At 58.4% G+C, this 15406-nt stretch overlaps 1 protein-coding gene across 2 annotated transcripts; it reads right to left on the bottom strand.

The window, feature by feature from the left end:
* Positions 1–260: 260 nt before the first annotated feature.
* On the bottom strand, positions 261–15301 carry ITM2C (integral membrane protein 2C). Of its 2 annotated transcripts, XM_016950680.4 has the most exons (7): positions 14722–15301; positions 14361–14556; positions 5954–6094; positions 3700–3888; positions 2542–2652; positions 1960–2110; positions 261–1502 (listed from the first exon to the last, which is right to left on the bottom strand). In XM_016950680.4, the coding sequence occupies exons 2-7, from the start codon at positions 14478–14480 to the stop codon at positions 1411–1413; spliced, it is 804 nt and encodes a 267-aa protein (XP_016806169.3). In that variant the 5' UTR covers positions 14481–14556; positions 14722–15301; the 3' UTR covers positions 261–1410. The 2 variants fall into 2 exon arrangements, with proteins under 2 accessions (XP_016806169.3, XP_016806168.3); XM_016950679.4 differs by lacking the exon at positions 14722–15301 and having other exon boundaries at positions 14361–14652.
* Between the last annotated feature and the right edge of the window lie 105 nt (positions 15302–15406).

Here is a 15406-nt window from a genome sequence, read left to right as displayed (position 1 = left end):
TTGGGCGAGTCGGTAAGCTCTCCCAGCCCTGTTCCCCTCCTCACCCGGAAAGTGTGAACTCTACCTGGCTCAGATCCAGGGTGCTACGAAGGGGATATCCTACACTCCTTGGCTGAATCCAGGATGCCCAGCTCTTTAGGGGCCAGATGTCAAGGTCTGCAGGCTTCTCCCTGCCTGCTGCTCCCGAGGTCCAGCTCCTCGACTCTGCCCGGAACACCCCTCCTACACCCATCTCCCCTCCAGCCACACTCAAGTCAAGGTCAGAAGTAAAAGATTTTTATTGTTCTATAGACACTTCTGAAAAGAGATCTAATTGAGAAAATATACAAAGCATTTAAGAGTTTCATCCCCAGAGACTGACTGAAGGCGTTACAGCCCTCCTCTCCAAGGCTCAGGGCTGAGAACGGTTAGCATATCGAATGATCAGTAAAAACATGCAAAAGTGAGAAGGAAAGGGAAAAAGGTGCATTCCCCTAAGCTGAGTGGGATGGAATTTCAGAACAGAGGAGGCAGGGTGGACAAGTACCAGGTGGCTCTCCCTTTCCCTCTGTGTTATCTTTCAAAACAGTTCCAAGCTTGGAGAAAGCAATGAGCTCCACCTACTCAGCAGAACCCACGGCTCGTCGCCCGTGGACGTGACTGAGCAGTGACCTTGCCTGCCCCGTTCCTCAGCCACCCATCCCACTGCCTTGACTGAGGGGACCCTGCTTGTGCTCCTGGGGGGCAGGACTGGGGGTCCTAGCTCCTTGCTTCTTTGGTTCCACTCAGAGAACAGTTGTGCTTGACGGACTCATCCCCACTCCCCAAACTCCAAGCTCCTGCTGGTGGGCTGAAGGCACTGACAGGAGTCCCTGGGACACCCCCAGGTAGCCACCTTCTCTTGTGCTCTGGTGGGTCCCTCCCTGGGCACATCATCCCATCCTCAGCTCAAGCCCCAGGTCTAGGAATAGGGACAGTGAAGAAAGTGTACCCTCCAAGAAAAAGCTTCTGAGGACTTTTCTAATTGCGCAGATACTTCTGAAGCCCATGCCGCCCCGCCCCCCCAGCCCCATCCCCTTGCCCAGGGCCTCACATGCCCGGCTCCCCCAACCGGTCCTTCCCCTTGGGCTGCCAGTGCAGCTGTGGGCCCAGGCTTTGGCAGGCCCAGCTTCAAGACAGTGGGACACAGAAAACATTTTGCAGCATCCCCTCTCCCTCCGCCACACCCAGGTCAGCAGAGATGGGCCCCCCACCGAGAGATCACAGCTCTGGTACAGGGAGGTGGGCAGGGTTGGAGAGGAACGGAGAGATATGTCACCTCTATAGAAACGCGTCCAAAGTACAAGCTAAGCAGGGGGAAGGAGGAGGGCCAGAGAGCAGCCGGAAAGAAGAAAAGAGGAAGACGGCAGGGGGTTCTGGGGGAGGAGGGCCTCACACCACCCCGCAGATGAGCGTCTCCACCACGAAGGTGTTCTCGAAGTGGCGAATGGCGTTGCAGTTCTTGGCCCCACGCTTGTTGATCCCTGGGAGGAAACAGAAAAACCCCAGTGAGCCCTGCATCCTGGCTGAGTCACAAAGACCACCAGCCTCAGCCTGAGCCACAGGAGGGCCAGGAAGTGACACCATTCACCCAGATTCACCCAAAGAGCACAATGAGAAATGGGGAGAGCTCGAAAGCTGGAGTCAGCCTGCCCACGTCTGCCACCTCCCTGCTGTGTGACCTCCGGGGTGTTAACCTCTCTGCACCTGTTTCCTCATCTTTAAAATGGGCAGCGAAAATAATAATGAGGATGAGAATGACTTACACTCTTAAGAGGTCATAAAGAGCACACAGCATTGCCCGGCACATGGAAGTGCTCTGCTAATGCTAGCTGTTATTGCTGCTGCTATCTGAGCTCTCTGACAGCTGGGCTAGGCGTGAAGATAACTGTGGTCTGGGGCACGGGACAGGGGCTACTGTGGGTGAAGCCAGCCACTCACGCCTCCGCGTTGCCCGGCGCCGGAGCCGGTAGGTGTCTTTCCCGTTGCACAGGTGGTAGATGAAGGACCCCAGGGCCTCCTTGTCACTGACATGCTCCGTGACCACCATCTCCTCCTGGATGATGTACGTCTGCGGGAGGTAGGTCCCCCTCTGCAAAACAAGGTGGCCGCCGCAGTGAGTCAGCCCCTCAGGCTTTCGTCCAACCCCTCGCCCGAAATGCCAGCCCACCTCCCTCCTCCAGAGGCCCCTGGGCTGGCCCTTCTGATGTCCTCAGGCACTTCCTGCCTGTGCCCGGTGCCTGCGCCTGTGCTGCCAGGAGCTATGGCGTGTGCACGAGTCCGTACCCAGGGTACAACCTTGAACACTAAGGAAGCCGGTCTCGGGGCACTGACTCTGGAGATGTGGAAGCAGGGGGATAGCAGAGGCGAGACCAATCTGGGTACAGGGCCCCGGTGCCAGCAATGTCTCTCGCTCCCCCAACCCGACACAGGAACTTCCTGTACCTCAGACCTAGCCTCCATGAGACAGGGGGCAAGGGAGGGACAGGACGCTGCAGACATCCCCCCCAACCCCCTGCGCACCTTCACGTTCATCAGGAGCTCCCAGAAGTTGCGAGGGGGTAGCACAATGGTGGTGTTGAGTTCGATGACATAGCACTTGTCCAGGGAGATATCATGGTACGCAGTCAGACCCTGGCAGGAGAAGGGGTTGGGTCAGTCTCTCCAGGAGGTGACAGCTGACCCAGGCAGGGCTGCAAGAAGCTTTGGCCAGCCAGGCGCGGTGGCTCTTGCCTGTAATCCCAGCACTTTGGGAGGCCGAGGCGGGCGGATCAAAGGTCGGGAGATCGAGACCATCCTGGCGAACATGGTGAAACCCTGTCTCTACTAAAAATACAAAAAATTTGCCAGGCGTGGTGGCGGGCACCTGTAGTCCCAGCTACTCGGGGGGCTGAGGCAGCAGAATGGTGTGAACCCAGGAGGCGGAGCTTGCAGTGAGCTGAGATCGTGCCACTGAACTCCAGCCTGGGCGACAGAGCGAGACTCTGTCTCCAAAAAAAAAGCACCTTGGCCAGCAGGGGCAGGAATCCCACCATGCCTTCCTGGGGCCCTGGGCCTTCAGGAGCAGAGTCCACTCCAGACTCCTCAATACCTGGGCGGGCACTCCCTTTTCCTGGTCTTCTCTTAGCCTGTTGTAGAAGGTGCCACATGATAGAGGAAAATAGCAGCGGTTTGCTAAACACCTCTGTTGTTATAAAGCTTCTTCTCATGTTTACAGAGCTGAGGTTTGGGGAACATGGTAACATCCCAGCTGTGCATTTATGAAACCTGTGAGGGCCAGCCATTCCTGGGACAGCCTGGACCCCAGCGAGAGATGCCCCGTCCCAGGACCCATGGGGGTTACATGAATACGCATGAGACCCACTCTGCAGAGACCCGCTGAGCTGTACACGCAATGCACTCGATGGTGAATGTACTACCCCTCGATACAACGCACTGGCCCTGCCATGACAGCCAGCGTGCAGCTGGCAGGAGGCTGAGGAGAAAATCAGCCTCGGCTACTTCATACTCAGCAAGAACCATTGTTGCTAACAGGAGAAAAGCAGCATCTTGAAGACCCTGGTAAGCCTAACCGTAGACATCTGCTGTACTCCGAGGAGTCTCCTTTCATCCCTGCTCCCCTTGCCCTGAGTCCCCGGGACACCCTCCCACCCCCCACCCCCAGGCCCTGGCCAGCCTCACCCGCTGGAAGTCATGGATGATGTCTGCAGGGTCACCGCCGCCAAACTGGGGCACGGGCACATTGATGCGCTCGTAGTTCTCGTCGAGGTAGATTTTCACATCCTCTTCCAGCTCCATCTGAGTGCGGACCTGGGAGGACAGGGAGTCCTCATACAGCACACCACAGCGGAAGAAGTTATCTCGGGCCAGCTGAGCAAGGTAGAGAGACAGACAGACAGTCAGAGAGGCTGGTCATACACGCACTCCGCAAGGCCCCCTCTTGCCTACCCATCCGCTACATGCCCCAAAAGCCTGCGGAAGCAAGAAGAGCAGGGACTGTGAGACCCATTTCGCAGATGGAGAAACTGAGATGGTGGGGCATCAGGTCAGGGTCTGGGGCTGCCAGTGAGGAGATGGGCTGAGTCTTGGGCAAGGCGCTTCCCAGCTTCACAAACGGAAGGGAGGATGAGCTGGGTCTGCCAGGTCCTAGGTGGCAGACCTCTCTGGGCCTCAGTTTCCCCATCAGTAAAGCATGATGATCCCTAAGGTCCCTTCTGGCCTCCAAGTCCTTGAGTCTGTGACTGGGAAAAGGGGTGGCCCAGCAGGACTAGGACCTGGCCACCTCCGTGCCCTCCACAGAGGTGCAGACACCAGAGAAAGAGCCTGGGGTTGGCACGGGGTCCTCAAGGACGAACCTAAGAGTTGGGCACCTATGCCTGTGCACGCCTGCCTTTCCTGTCACCTGCTGTCCTGGCCTGCAGACCTGGAGGGGCCTAACATGGCGGGTGGGGAGGTGGAGCTGGAGGCAACACTGTTAAGAGTCTCATGCCCCTATCACGGTTACCTCCACATCCAGCCTCGGACAAGTGCCATCACCCTTCCTGGACATCCCTGACCCCTGTCTTGGAGAAACCTTGAGAGACACTGTGTCTGGTGGGCCAGTCCAGTCACTCCATCAGTAAGGGAGGCCAGGCAGCCTGGCGCGATCCCATCAACTGAATGGCCGGGCGGGCCAGTCTGCCCACTCTTACTTCTGGAGGGGGCTCCTGGAGGGGCCTGTAGATACATGCTTGGGACTGCCTGGCCTGGGATCGGCAGGATTCCACCGTCTGTTTGATTCAGTGCAAGTTCTCCAGGGAGGATGCGTCATCGCAGCATGGGGGGCTCCTGTGGGCTGTGCAGGGATGAGAGCCCAGGGAAGGCGAGGCTCCGGGGCTGCATCCCACAGTGGCTGGAAAGCCCGAATACTGTCCCAGGGCACAGACCCAGGGGCTGCTGGGAGGTGTCCACACAACGAATTGGGGTGTGGGGAGAAGGGTGTGAGTCGAGGGTGGAACAGAGGAGACCAGGAAATGCTGGCCCAGGTCCTAGGGTAGGGCCACAACAGGAAGAGGCCTGTGGGAAGGTCCCACACAGGACCCTGGAACAAGAGGGACGCAGGCCATGGAGGGAGTGGGGCGGAGCAGGGGGATGCTACACAAAAAGGAAAGTTGATGGGTGTATGTGAGCTGAGCTTTCAAGGGGAAAGCCCCATGAATGCAAACTCTTCAGCAATTTCCATCGTGGAAAAACTGGGGGACAACAAAGTTAAATGCTTAGGAGTGGGAGGTCACTTGGGTCATAAATGACTGGCAAGTCCCACCTTTTTGTCACCCTGAGGTTCTCTGTGAGTTGTACATAGGTTTATCCTTTTAATTTACCTACTTTCATTTCCAAGCACACAGTGACACTCCCTCCCTCCCAGGTCTGGGTTGGCCCAGCTTTGTGCCCAGGTCTCCCGGGAGGGGGGTGATAGGTGGCAGCAAGGACACCCTCCTGCTTCTGGAAGGAGGTGGTGGAGACTGTCTGTACCCACCCCTCTCCCTCTCTTGTTTGGTAACCCAAACGTCCATACATAAGCACAGTTAGGTCAGCCTTAAAGTGTGACCTGCAGGTGCAGGGTCTGAGCTGTGGAGGGGGATCACAGTTCCAGTTTCTGCCAGATCTGAGTTTCTGGTGAGAATTCCCCAGGGTGACCCTGTGGGGCGGGACCAGTGCTGTCACCTGGATTCATGCTTGGCTCCCCAGGACAAGGGGCTAAAGGTGGGACTGGCCTGCATCCAAGGAGGCCCCAAGGAGGAGGGGGCACCCCAGTCTTGTGGGCTGGCCGGGCACTCGCTCCCACCTGAGGGCATGTCCAGGGCTTCCTGCTGCCCTCTTGCAGACACTTCCCCCCATGCCTCTCTAGACGTGACCCTTTCTCGAGGCCTTGCCCCCACCTGGCCCGGCCCCTCACCTGCGCAAGGAAGAAGTATCTGTAGATGTAGACAGAGGCGAACACCAGGCCCATGAGCAGCACGACCATGCCCATCGACAGGTAGCACACGCCGCCCACTGAGCCCCCCCTCTTGGATCGATGTTGTGGGGGCTGCTCCTCCTGTGGATAACAATGCTGGGTCAGTGGGGGCCAGGGCCCCTCCCCTGGAAATCCCCCCTTCCCTAAGTCAGGCTTCACCTGCTGGCTGGGCCCGGAGGGAGTCTTGGGGGAAAGGGAGGGAAGGAGATGACACCTAGAAGGGAAAGGAAGGCCCACCAGGGTCGCCCAGACTCGTCCTGGCTAAAGAGAAACCGAGACAAACCTCGAAAGAGAAACGGAGACACACCTCGAAAGAGAAACCAAGACACACCTGGAAGCCACCGAAAGGGATGCAGTGGGTTCAGCAGGTGCATTTTAAGTTATCTGAGCTCTTAGGCCTCTTGCTTATACCAGTCGTGACCATGGTATATTCTTTCAAACAGAAGATAGGGGATGTGCCAACCTGGCTTCGGTGACTTTAGGGACTTAGAAATCTCTATAGGAATTGAGACACACCAGGCAGGCTGGGAGCCGCTGCTCTGGACAATGGGGAGCCTGGGAAGGCTTTTGAGCTGGGGAGTGACAAGATCCACTCTAAAACCAAGATGCAGAGGGCAGACTAAAATGAGGACAATGGGAGGTGGGCAGGCTGTGTAAAGGCTGCTCAACTCCACCAAGGAGGCTGTGACTGATGGGGGCAGGGGCTCCAGGAGCCCCATGGGGTCTGGGCATGGGTGCTTGTCCCCAGCCAGGGAGCTCTAGGCCTGCAATCCACACTGGCCCCCCACAGGCACCGACCAGCAGTCAAGCAGGCTGTTACAAGTGGTGTAACAGCTACAGGATGAAGCCCAGAAGCTTCCATCCACCAGGGAGCTCCTGCCAGGAGAGAAATGTGGCTGTCCGGAAGGCCAGGCTAGAAGGATCCTGGAAAAATCTGCTCTGGGAGCCAGAATTGGGCTCAAGATCATAGCTGCAGGGCTGCCAAGCAGCCAACCTAACCCATCTCCAGGCCACACATGTGTGGGGTGGTAGACGTAGGTGTGTGAGTATAAAATTCAACAAAACTGCTTTACCCAGAGCGCTGACGAGAGCCGGCCAGGTGAGCTTGGTCAATTTCCTGTCTCTTCTCCCTACCTATGCCTTCCCCCGGGCCCTTGCTCACCCTTGGAGATAATGCAAAAGCCCCGGGGCCAGTCTCTGCCTCCAATGTTCACCATTTAGTCCTTCCTCCGTGGTGTCCACATACGGCCAAGAGTGAGGTTAGAGGTCAGTCCCTGCGGACTGCTGCAGTACTGGGGAGAGGAGGGGATCCAGCCCCAGAGCCTGAAGCTTCTCATTCTGGCTCTGCCACTACCTGCCTGCTTAGCACTTTCTGGGCCTCGGCTTCCCCATCTGCAAAATGAGCAGGTCAGACCAAGTGACCTCTCAGGCCCTTTCCAGCCAGGCGTTCTGGGATGGGAACAGATTTCCTTTCTCCCTTCCCCCCCGAGGGGGGTGGTTCAGGCCTAAGTGACTCAGGACAGGCCCTATCTCTCAGCACAGCACAGGGGTCCTGCCCTGGGGGCGCCTGCTGCGCTCCTCAGGTTTCACCTCCCACCCTTTTAGAGCACAGGGGAGTGTGGGGCCTGGGCCCTGGGGAGCTGAGGGTGTGACCTGCCCTGCTTAGGAAAAGGACAGAAAACGTCTGGAGGACCCCCCCCCTTCACTGCGGACATGCGTGAGCAGCTCAGCAGGCCCCCAGCATCCTCACCATGGGGTGCCCCTGCCTGTCCTGCACCCTCACACTCAAGTCTTCCCACAAGGGAGCCTGCTGGGCGGGTGTGGGAGGTCAAACCACTGCCCGCACTGCCTGGCCCATGAGGAGGCCGGGGCCTCTCCCCACCTTGCCCTGCTTTAGGGGTCCCGTGATCATATGGACCACCTACCCACTGTCATCTCCTCAGCAGCCAGGGGCACTAACCAAGGTCACCAGCAAGTGACGGGCATGGCCACAGTGCACAGGGCCCTCAGGGACAGCTGCTGGCCACAGGAGGTCGGGACTAAATGGCTTTGATTTTCCAATGGACTCCCGGGAGCAGCAAGAGACGGGGGTGACACCTTCTGTTGGCATCTCCCAGGGATCGAACCACCCAGGAGCTCTTGCAAACCAGGCACCAGGGATGCCCTCCTGCCCCTCTGGCGCTCCTGAGCAGGTCTTAAGGAAAGGTGGCTGACCCTGACACAGGCCAGGCTGCCTACAGCAGCTGGGAAATTTGCCCTCAGGACACAACAAACCAGGGCTCAGATTGTATTTAGGGGTCAAGTGGGGCTACAGGCCCAGCGGGGCCCTGCAACCTCCCCCTTCTCGGGTCTCCCATGCAAAATGTGAACAGACTCTGCGTGACAGGGGTTTTGCTGGGATTAAACGAGACAAAGAACCTAAAAGCCCTTTGTAAAGGATCAAGTGCTAGATAAAAATAGCAGATCTTTATCAGCCGAGCCTTTCCTTTTTAGGGCTGACTCTGTGGACAGCTGTTGAGGCTGCACTGTGGCCAGACTTTTGCTTCTGCATTCTGGAAAACCAGAGAAGCTAGCTTGTGAGATTGCTAACGACCAGAAAGACAGAAAAGGAAAAAAAAAAAAAGTCAAAGCGCTACATGGGAGAGCCCGAGGGCCTGCTCCACAAATCAAATTCACCGACAAGGTGAGGCCAGTTAGCTTTATGGCAAAGGGCAGCCTCGCCTTTCCGCCTTAATGCTGGTCTGCAGAACTCAAGCTGGGTCCCGTGTCTCCCTGTCCTGGGGGAGGGGCTGGGCTCGGAGGCCCCACCGAGGGAGGTTAGAGAAGACAGAGCAGGGAGAAGGTGAGGCTTCCATGGCCCCAGCTGAAGAGCAGCAGTGGCAGGTGTGGCTGAGAAGGGCAGGGGCTCCTGCCAAGACCCCCCACTGTGAAGGCTGGGGATCCCCCACCTTACCTAGACTGCGGGTGGGCACTTCTCTCTCATGGCCCTGCTGATGCCCCCCAGCACACACCCGGGCTCAGCCACGCTGCCACCCTCCCAGCTCCCCTCCAGCCTGCAGAGCCAAACCCTCAGAGGCACCATTATGAGCAGAAGTGCAGAAGGCAGCATTACAGGCTACCAGGAAGTAGACAGGAAAGCGCAGATGTCCCTGCTTGGAGGTGAAGGCATTTCCTCCGTAAAACCCCACACAGAGGCAGAACCCCTAAATCCCGCCCTAGCGCTGCCTCTGCCTACTGTGCCCAATCAACACTGAGGCTCAAACCCCAAAGCCCTGGAACCCTCACTGTCCCTTTGGCCCTCAAAGCAGCCTGTGATCTCGGGGTATTTACACCTGTCTGGGGACAGTGGGGCATCAGGGAGCCTGGGCTCAACCCAGAGCCCTGGCCCCTTGGGATCCCTGGTGCCCACCTCACTAGAAAGATGGCCAAATGGCCCGCCTTCCTGAGACCCCAGCCGCACCACCTATCATGCTGGGGACCCAGAAAAATTTTGCTCCCCATAGGAAGCAGTTACTGACAGCGAGGCATCTGGGGAGGGGGGCTCCCATTTAGAAAGTAGAAAAATATTGCATATTGTTTCCAAGGCAACAGAGCTCTCTGAGCGAAGGGCGCATGAGCCGGAAGTCCAGAGACCTGAGAGAGGCCTGGGCCTCTCCCTGCAGGCTTAAACTGAGACCCACAGGGGCACTCATTAAATGATTTACCAAAGCCAGGGCCAAAATGATCAGGGGGAAACCAGCCAACTGTAGCATTAACTCGGCAGACCCCCACAGCTGGAGGGGAGCTCCCCGGCCCCATCCCCCAGTAACAATGTCCAAATTAACTGCAAGCCGATTTAACGATGATTGCAGATTGCAGCCTGCCTGGAGGGGTTCGGCAGCCAGAAACGCACTCCTGAGGCCCAGGCTGAGAACAGAGAAGATGGGGGTTGGGGAGGCAGTCTCATCTCACCTCCCCCACATCTCTCCTGGTCCTCAGCAGCTTTCTTTCCCAGGCTCCAGACCACAGAGGCCAGGGCACCCATCGAGTGTGTGTGTCTTGTATGTGTTCAAGACAGAGCCTAGCTGGGGGAGAGGAGAGTGGGCAAACTGTCCACCTGAGCACACAGAGCCCAGTCGGTCCAGAGGCACAGATGCCATCTGCCAACAGGGTCAGGGGTCCCCATCACTCTCCTGTCCTCCCTTCCAGACTGCAGGCCCCACGGGCAGCATCTGTGCAGATGCGCTCTCGGCTTGGCTGGGCCAGGCAAATTCCCTCTTCTCTTCCATCCCTGATAGTCAAGGCATCTCCAGACAACAAAAGCTCACTGCTGGAAGAGCCCTCATGGGGAGAGGGAACTTGGAGAGAGTGGGGCGGTGGACAGAGGGGCTGGCCAGGTTGTGCCTCTGTGATTTCACCATAAACATTTTTTCTCCACACTAAGAGAAACTCATCCTCACTGGCAATCTGCTGACGGTCTTGAAACATGCAAGGACTGCTGAGAGAAGAGAGCAGAAATGAGGGAATGGAGAGAGTAGCGGCAGGAAAGCAGAGAAGCCACCGTGGGGCCTGCCGGGGCGCCAAATCCCAGGAATGGACGACAGCCATGAAAGTCCCCACGCTGCCACAGGGAAGGACCTGGATGGAGCAGGGCCGCTGCTTCACAAAGTCCTTTCGGGCCAGGCCCTCTTGGCCAGTGGGCATCAGGACACTGGGGTAGGGCTAAGCTGGCCAGATTTGCCCTCCTGGCTGGCACGGGACCTTCCCCCAACCACTCCAGGAGACCCAGCTCCTCCTGCCAAGGGCCTGAGGCCAGGACACACTAGGAAACTGAAATCTGATCCCCAGGTATGCAGGCTGGGGAGGGGGTGACACAGGACCATTAATCAAAGGCAAATGCCAAGGAGAAAATTACAGAGGTAAGAAGATGATTGTATTTAACTTGTTTCTCTCCCCTTGCAGCCCCCAGCTTGTGAGCCTGTACATGCCCACATCTGTGCGTGCATGTGTGTGCATAAGTGTGTGTGTGTGTGTGTGTGAATGCAGGCACAGGCAGGGTGTGGGGAGAAGGGGCGGGCTAAGAGGGGCATGGCCAGCCAGTGGGCCCCCAAAGGGGAAGAGGGATCCAGTTGGCGCTGTGAGGGAGTGCTTTGCTGTCCCAGGGGGTGCTTCCGGTCCAGCCCACTTCCCAAGCTGGCAGTGTCCCAGCTCCTCATTATCTCAGAGTCAAAACACCACGTGGGGAGGCTGGGCAGCTGGAAGCCCAGCTGGCCCCCACCCCCATCCCTCCCTGGCCCACTGAGGCACTTCCTTCCAGTCTCAGGTCCACAGACAAAATCCTCCTTGTGTTGCAGTTTTTGCTCAGAAGCAGGGGCAGTGCCCACCGAGAGGGTGCTCCTGCCGCCTCACCCTGCCCCCACCCTGCCCTCACTCCGGGCCTGGACACAGGTCAAGAACTGCCCCAACGCACAATCATCTGTTCATCGAGTGCTCCTCCCGCGGATCACTTTTTACATCTTGTTTTGGGCCGGGCGTGGTGGCTGACACCTGTAATCCCAACAATTTGGGAGGCTGAGGTGGGAAGATCACCTGAGGTCAGGAATTTGAGACCAGTCTGGCCAACATGGTGAAACCCTGTCTCTACTAAAAATACAAAAATTAGCCAGGCATGGTGGCAGGTGCCTGTAATCCCAGCTACTTGGGAGGCTGAGGCAGGAGAATCACTTGAACCTGGAGGTGAAGGTTGCAATGAGCCAAGATCGTGCCACGGAACTCTAGCCTGGGTAAAAGTGAGACTCTGTCTCAAAAAATAAATAAATAAATAAAATAATAAAATAGATAAAATAAAATAAATCTTGTTTTGGAGTCCAGTTCAGACACCAAGGAGGGTTCTGGGGTCACTGCCAGCCAGAAGAAACGTTTTAATAAGCTTTCCTGGGCATCCCCAACAGTACGGGACAGAATCTACACGCCCTGCCCTGAGAAAGCAGCCTCCTGGCTGCCATCTCTCGGCTCACTGAGCTACAGCTGAGAAATGGGCCTCCTGCCTGCTCACTGCTGGGGGCAGGAGAGGAGGCCTGGCTCCTTGCCAGAAACTGGGTAAGGAGGAAATGTGCGGGTTGGCCAAGTGGGGCAACAGGAGGCCCGCAGAAGTGAACTGTTTCCAAGGCTCCAAATCTAGCAGGTGATGGGCAGAGCCAACTTGCAACACCTAAAGTCCCTCTGCACCATGCCAGGGCCTTGGGAAGCTGTGAAAGTTTACTAACATGCAGTTCTGTCCTAAAGATGCCAGGATTCTAATTCTTTCCCCAGATCGCATAGTCCTAAGCTCCCCCTTGCCAATTAGAGAGGGAGGGGACCCTGCCCAACTAACAAAGTTTGAGGGAGGAGGTTCTCAGCAGGCTCAAGGCCATTACAAACAGCACACAGGAAGATGTTGATATTTCCATTTCATGCTGGGTGAGGGGGAAGAAAGGACGCTCAATTTCAGAGCCTGATGAGAAGCCAGAAGCTAGGATGTCAGTTATGCCCCGAGATGCAGGTCTCTGTCAGACTGCCCAAACCCATGCCATCAGCAGGCTGCGGCTGGAGAATGTGCCGCTCCTGCAAAATCTGGGGGGCCTTCTGATGGAGTTGGAATAACACCCTCCCACTGTCTGACCTGGTCCTCCCTCCTCAAATATCTCCAGGAAGAGGTGGCTAGGAAAAGAGATGGGCAAGCGTGCTGCCTCCTGCCCCCATCCCTGCCCCTCTCCAGGCTGAGTGGAGGGCAGCTTCCCTTCCAAAGAAAAGGAGTCTTGAAGAACCCCTTGCAAACTTTTAAAGCTGCAGAACCATCTTCTTCAAAACTGGAGCGCCCCCTCCACCTAAGCTTCAGATGAAAAGGGGGGGAGCTGCTCTGATGGGGTGCACAGCAACCCCCAACCTCGCCTAGGTGGTTGTTGAACTCTTGTGGCTCTGAGCCACTGGTTGCTGCAGTGACCACCATAAAAGGGCAGGGGGTTCTCAGTCTCCTGGCATTCCTCACTCAGGGTCTCTGCCCAGGCTGACACCCAACTCTGACGGCCCTCTCCGGCGCCCCCTCCTCCAGGGTCCAGGTCATCCTCTGCAGGCCCCTTAATGCCTCAGGCAAGACTGAATCTGAGCCACAAAACCTGGGGAGGGGGCTAGGCGTTCAGGAAGACTCTTCAGAAGCCCGCATCTGGAAGTGGGGAAGCAGTCAGTGGACAAAGACTTTCTCAGTCCTGCCTCAATGCGGGGTGGGGAGGCGGGGAGGACATGGGCTTGGTGCGCCACAAGACCGCTGGGGGCGGCGCCCACGTAGACACCTTTGCCAGGCACAATAAAACCTGGCTGGGCCAGCTCTCCCTCCCTCCCTGTCCCTGCCCGCCACGCGTTCTGCCCCCTGCGGGCCCTTCCTGGACACAAGGCACGCAGCTCAGACAGTTTTCCACGGCGGAAATGCCTTCTCTCCCCCCGGCCAGAGGGAAAGTGGAGGAAGCCGGGGTAGGGGAGGGGGATGACAGGGGTGGGGGAGGGGGGTGACAGGGGTGGGGGAACGCGCACAGAGCCCGGGGACCCAGGATGCAAGGGCACTGGGGCAGTTGGGAGCCCTCCCCGTGGGGTCGGGGGACAGCCCAGCGAGAGGCTGGGAATGGAGAAAAGAGAGAGGAGCAGGGAGGCCCAGACAGCAGGGCGTGGGGTGGGAAGGGGGCGCCCGGCCTCGGACCCCCGACATCCAGAGGCCGCAGCCCCGTCGGTTCTGGCTGATTTCCATTTCATCACTTTCTGGTCTGTCAATTCCGGTGCAGGCCAGCAGCACATCCTCTGTCCCTCGCAGCCCCCAATTTCGGAGGAAATCAACGGCCCCACCCTCTTCGTTGGTACCAGACCCCCCACCCCCAATTCCCCAGCCAATCAGGTCCCACCGCCCTACTTTGGAAAAACTACGTCTAACCCTCCTCCCATCCCCCACCTGGGGACTCGACTCGCGGCTTTCCCAGTTGATTGGAACCAGACGCGTACCCCCCCAGCAACATTCCTCGAACTTCTTCGGACCAGCCCCCTCCCCCTATAAGGCGGCGAGGGGGCCCCCACTTTTGGAAGAGACCTCGAGCACTTCTCCACCTGAAGACCAGAACCAGACGCCTCCCACTCTTCGGACTTCAGCTTTTGGCTGCCGCTTTAGTTCGGGACTTAAGCCCCCTCCTCATTCTGGGATAAGCAACCATTCGAGACTTCCCAACCCTGCTCCACCCCGGGCTCTGGGGCCCTGACGCGCCTCGGGCAGTCCCCAGGGCCGACGGGGCGCGCCTGGGTCGTGCGCCTGGGTCCCCCGCCCCACCGCCTGAGCCCCAGACCCTCTCACCCTAGCCGGCGTCAGCAGGATCTCGGTGGCCGAGGCCGGCGCAGGGGCCGACGCCGACGCCTTGTCAGCCTTGTCGCCCTTGATGCCAGCCACGGCGGGTTGGAAGCTAATCTTCACCATGGCTGCGCCGGCCCGCGCGTCCGCCCCGCAGCCTCTGCCGGTGCAGCCTCGGTCTCTGCCTCCGCCGCTCCGAGCTCTGCAGGCACCGGAAGTTTGGATCCCGCTCGCGTCCCTCTCTCTAACCCCACCCCCAGCCCTCCCCGCCCCGTCCCCGCGGGAGGGCCCCGGCGCCCGCCGCGCCTGCGCCCCCTTCCCGCCCGCGGGGCCCGCAGTGACCCCTGCCGGGCGCGCCGCTCCGCACCTGGGGCGGGTCGGAGTTCCTTCTGCCGCTCGCTCGCACAGTCACTCACTCACTCGCTCGCTCACTCATTCATTCAGCCGTCACGCTCGGATCCGTTCTCCGTAGCATAATCCCTTCGCATTCCCTCTCCAAGGCCAGCATCCCCGCAACGCAAGTCTTTGTTAACCCAGTGTTTGCCAGGCAAATGCAGCTTCCAGACAACTCACCCGTCTCTCCTGCCCCACTTCAGGTCTTCCCCTTTAGAAACGCTGGAGCCTCCGCTCTACCTGTCCCCACGCCCCCCTCCTCCGACCTGTCCTTGGCGCGGGGAGGAGGCTTTGAGACAGGCGCCAAACTGCTGCCTCCGTCTTGCCTTCTGAAGCCATCCACGCCTCCTTCATCCTCCATCTTGCTTCTGCCTTCATTCTTTATTCCTGCAAAACCTTCCTGGGGGGCCCTGGGGTGCACGCTGGAGCCGCCTGGAGTGGAGAAGGGAAGGCCGCCCCTGCTCCCTGGCTCCTTCGTGTTGCTGCGACCTCAGTTATTGGGTGACCTCCTGAACTGCCCTTGTCTCACTCATCCAGGAGGACCCTGGCGAGAGTGGTGGGAAGACCCCCAGGGCGGGTGTCAGAGGCTCGGGTTCCACTCAAGACTCTGCTCCTCCCAAGTATCACGGGTACTGGGGAAGCAGGGGCTTCTGTTGCTG

The sequence above is a fragment of the Pan troglodytes genome, chromosome 13 (assembly GCF_028858775.2).
Source record: "Pan troglodytes isolate AG18354 chromosome 13, NHGRI_mPanTro3-v2.0_pri, whole genome shotgun sequence".
Taxonomy (NCBI): Eukaryota; Metazoa; Chordata; class Mammalia; order Primates; family Hominidae; genus Pan; species Pan troglodytes.
Note: the sequence above shows the minus strand (reverse complement) of the source record. Positions and strands in the feature narration are given on the sequence as shown.

What these genes read in the sequence shown, in the direction of transcription:
- ITM2C (XM_016950680.4), bottom strand. Translation starts at nt 14,480, where the DNA reads ATGGTGAAGATTAGCTTCCAACCCGCCGTGGCTGGCATCAAGGGCGAC. An exon ending in TCATCCATGACTTCCAGCGG is followed by an intron (nt 2,653 to 3,699) that starts GTGAGGCTGGCC and finishes TTCTCCTGCCAG; the next exon opens with GGTCTGACTGCGTACCATGA. An exon ending in GCGCCGGGCAACGCGGAGGC is followed by an intron (nt 1,503 to 1,959) that starts GTGAGTGGCTGG and finishes GTTTCCTCCCAG; the next exon opens with GGATCAACAAGCGTGGGGCC.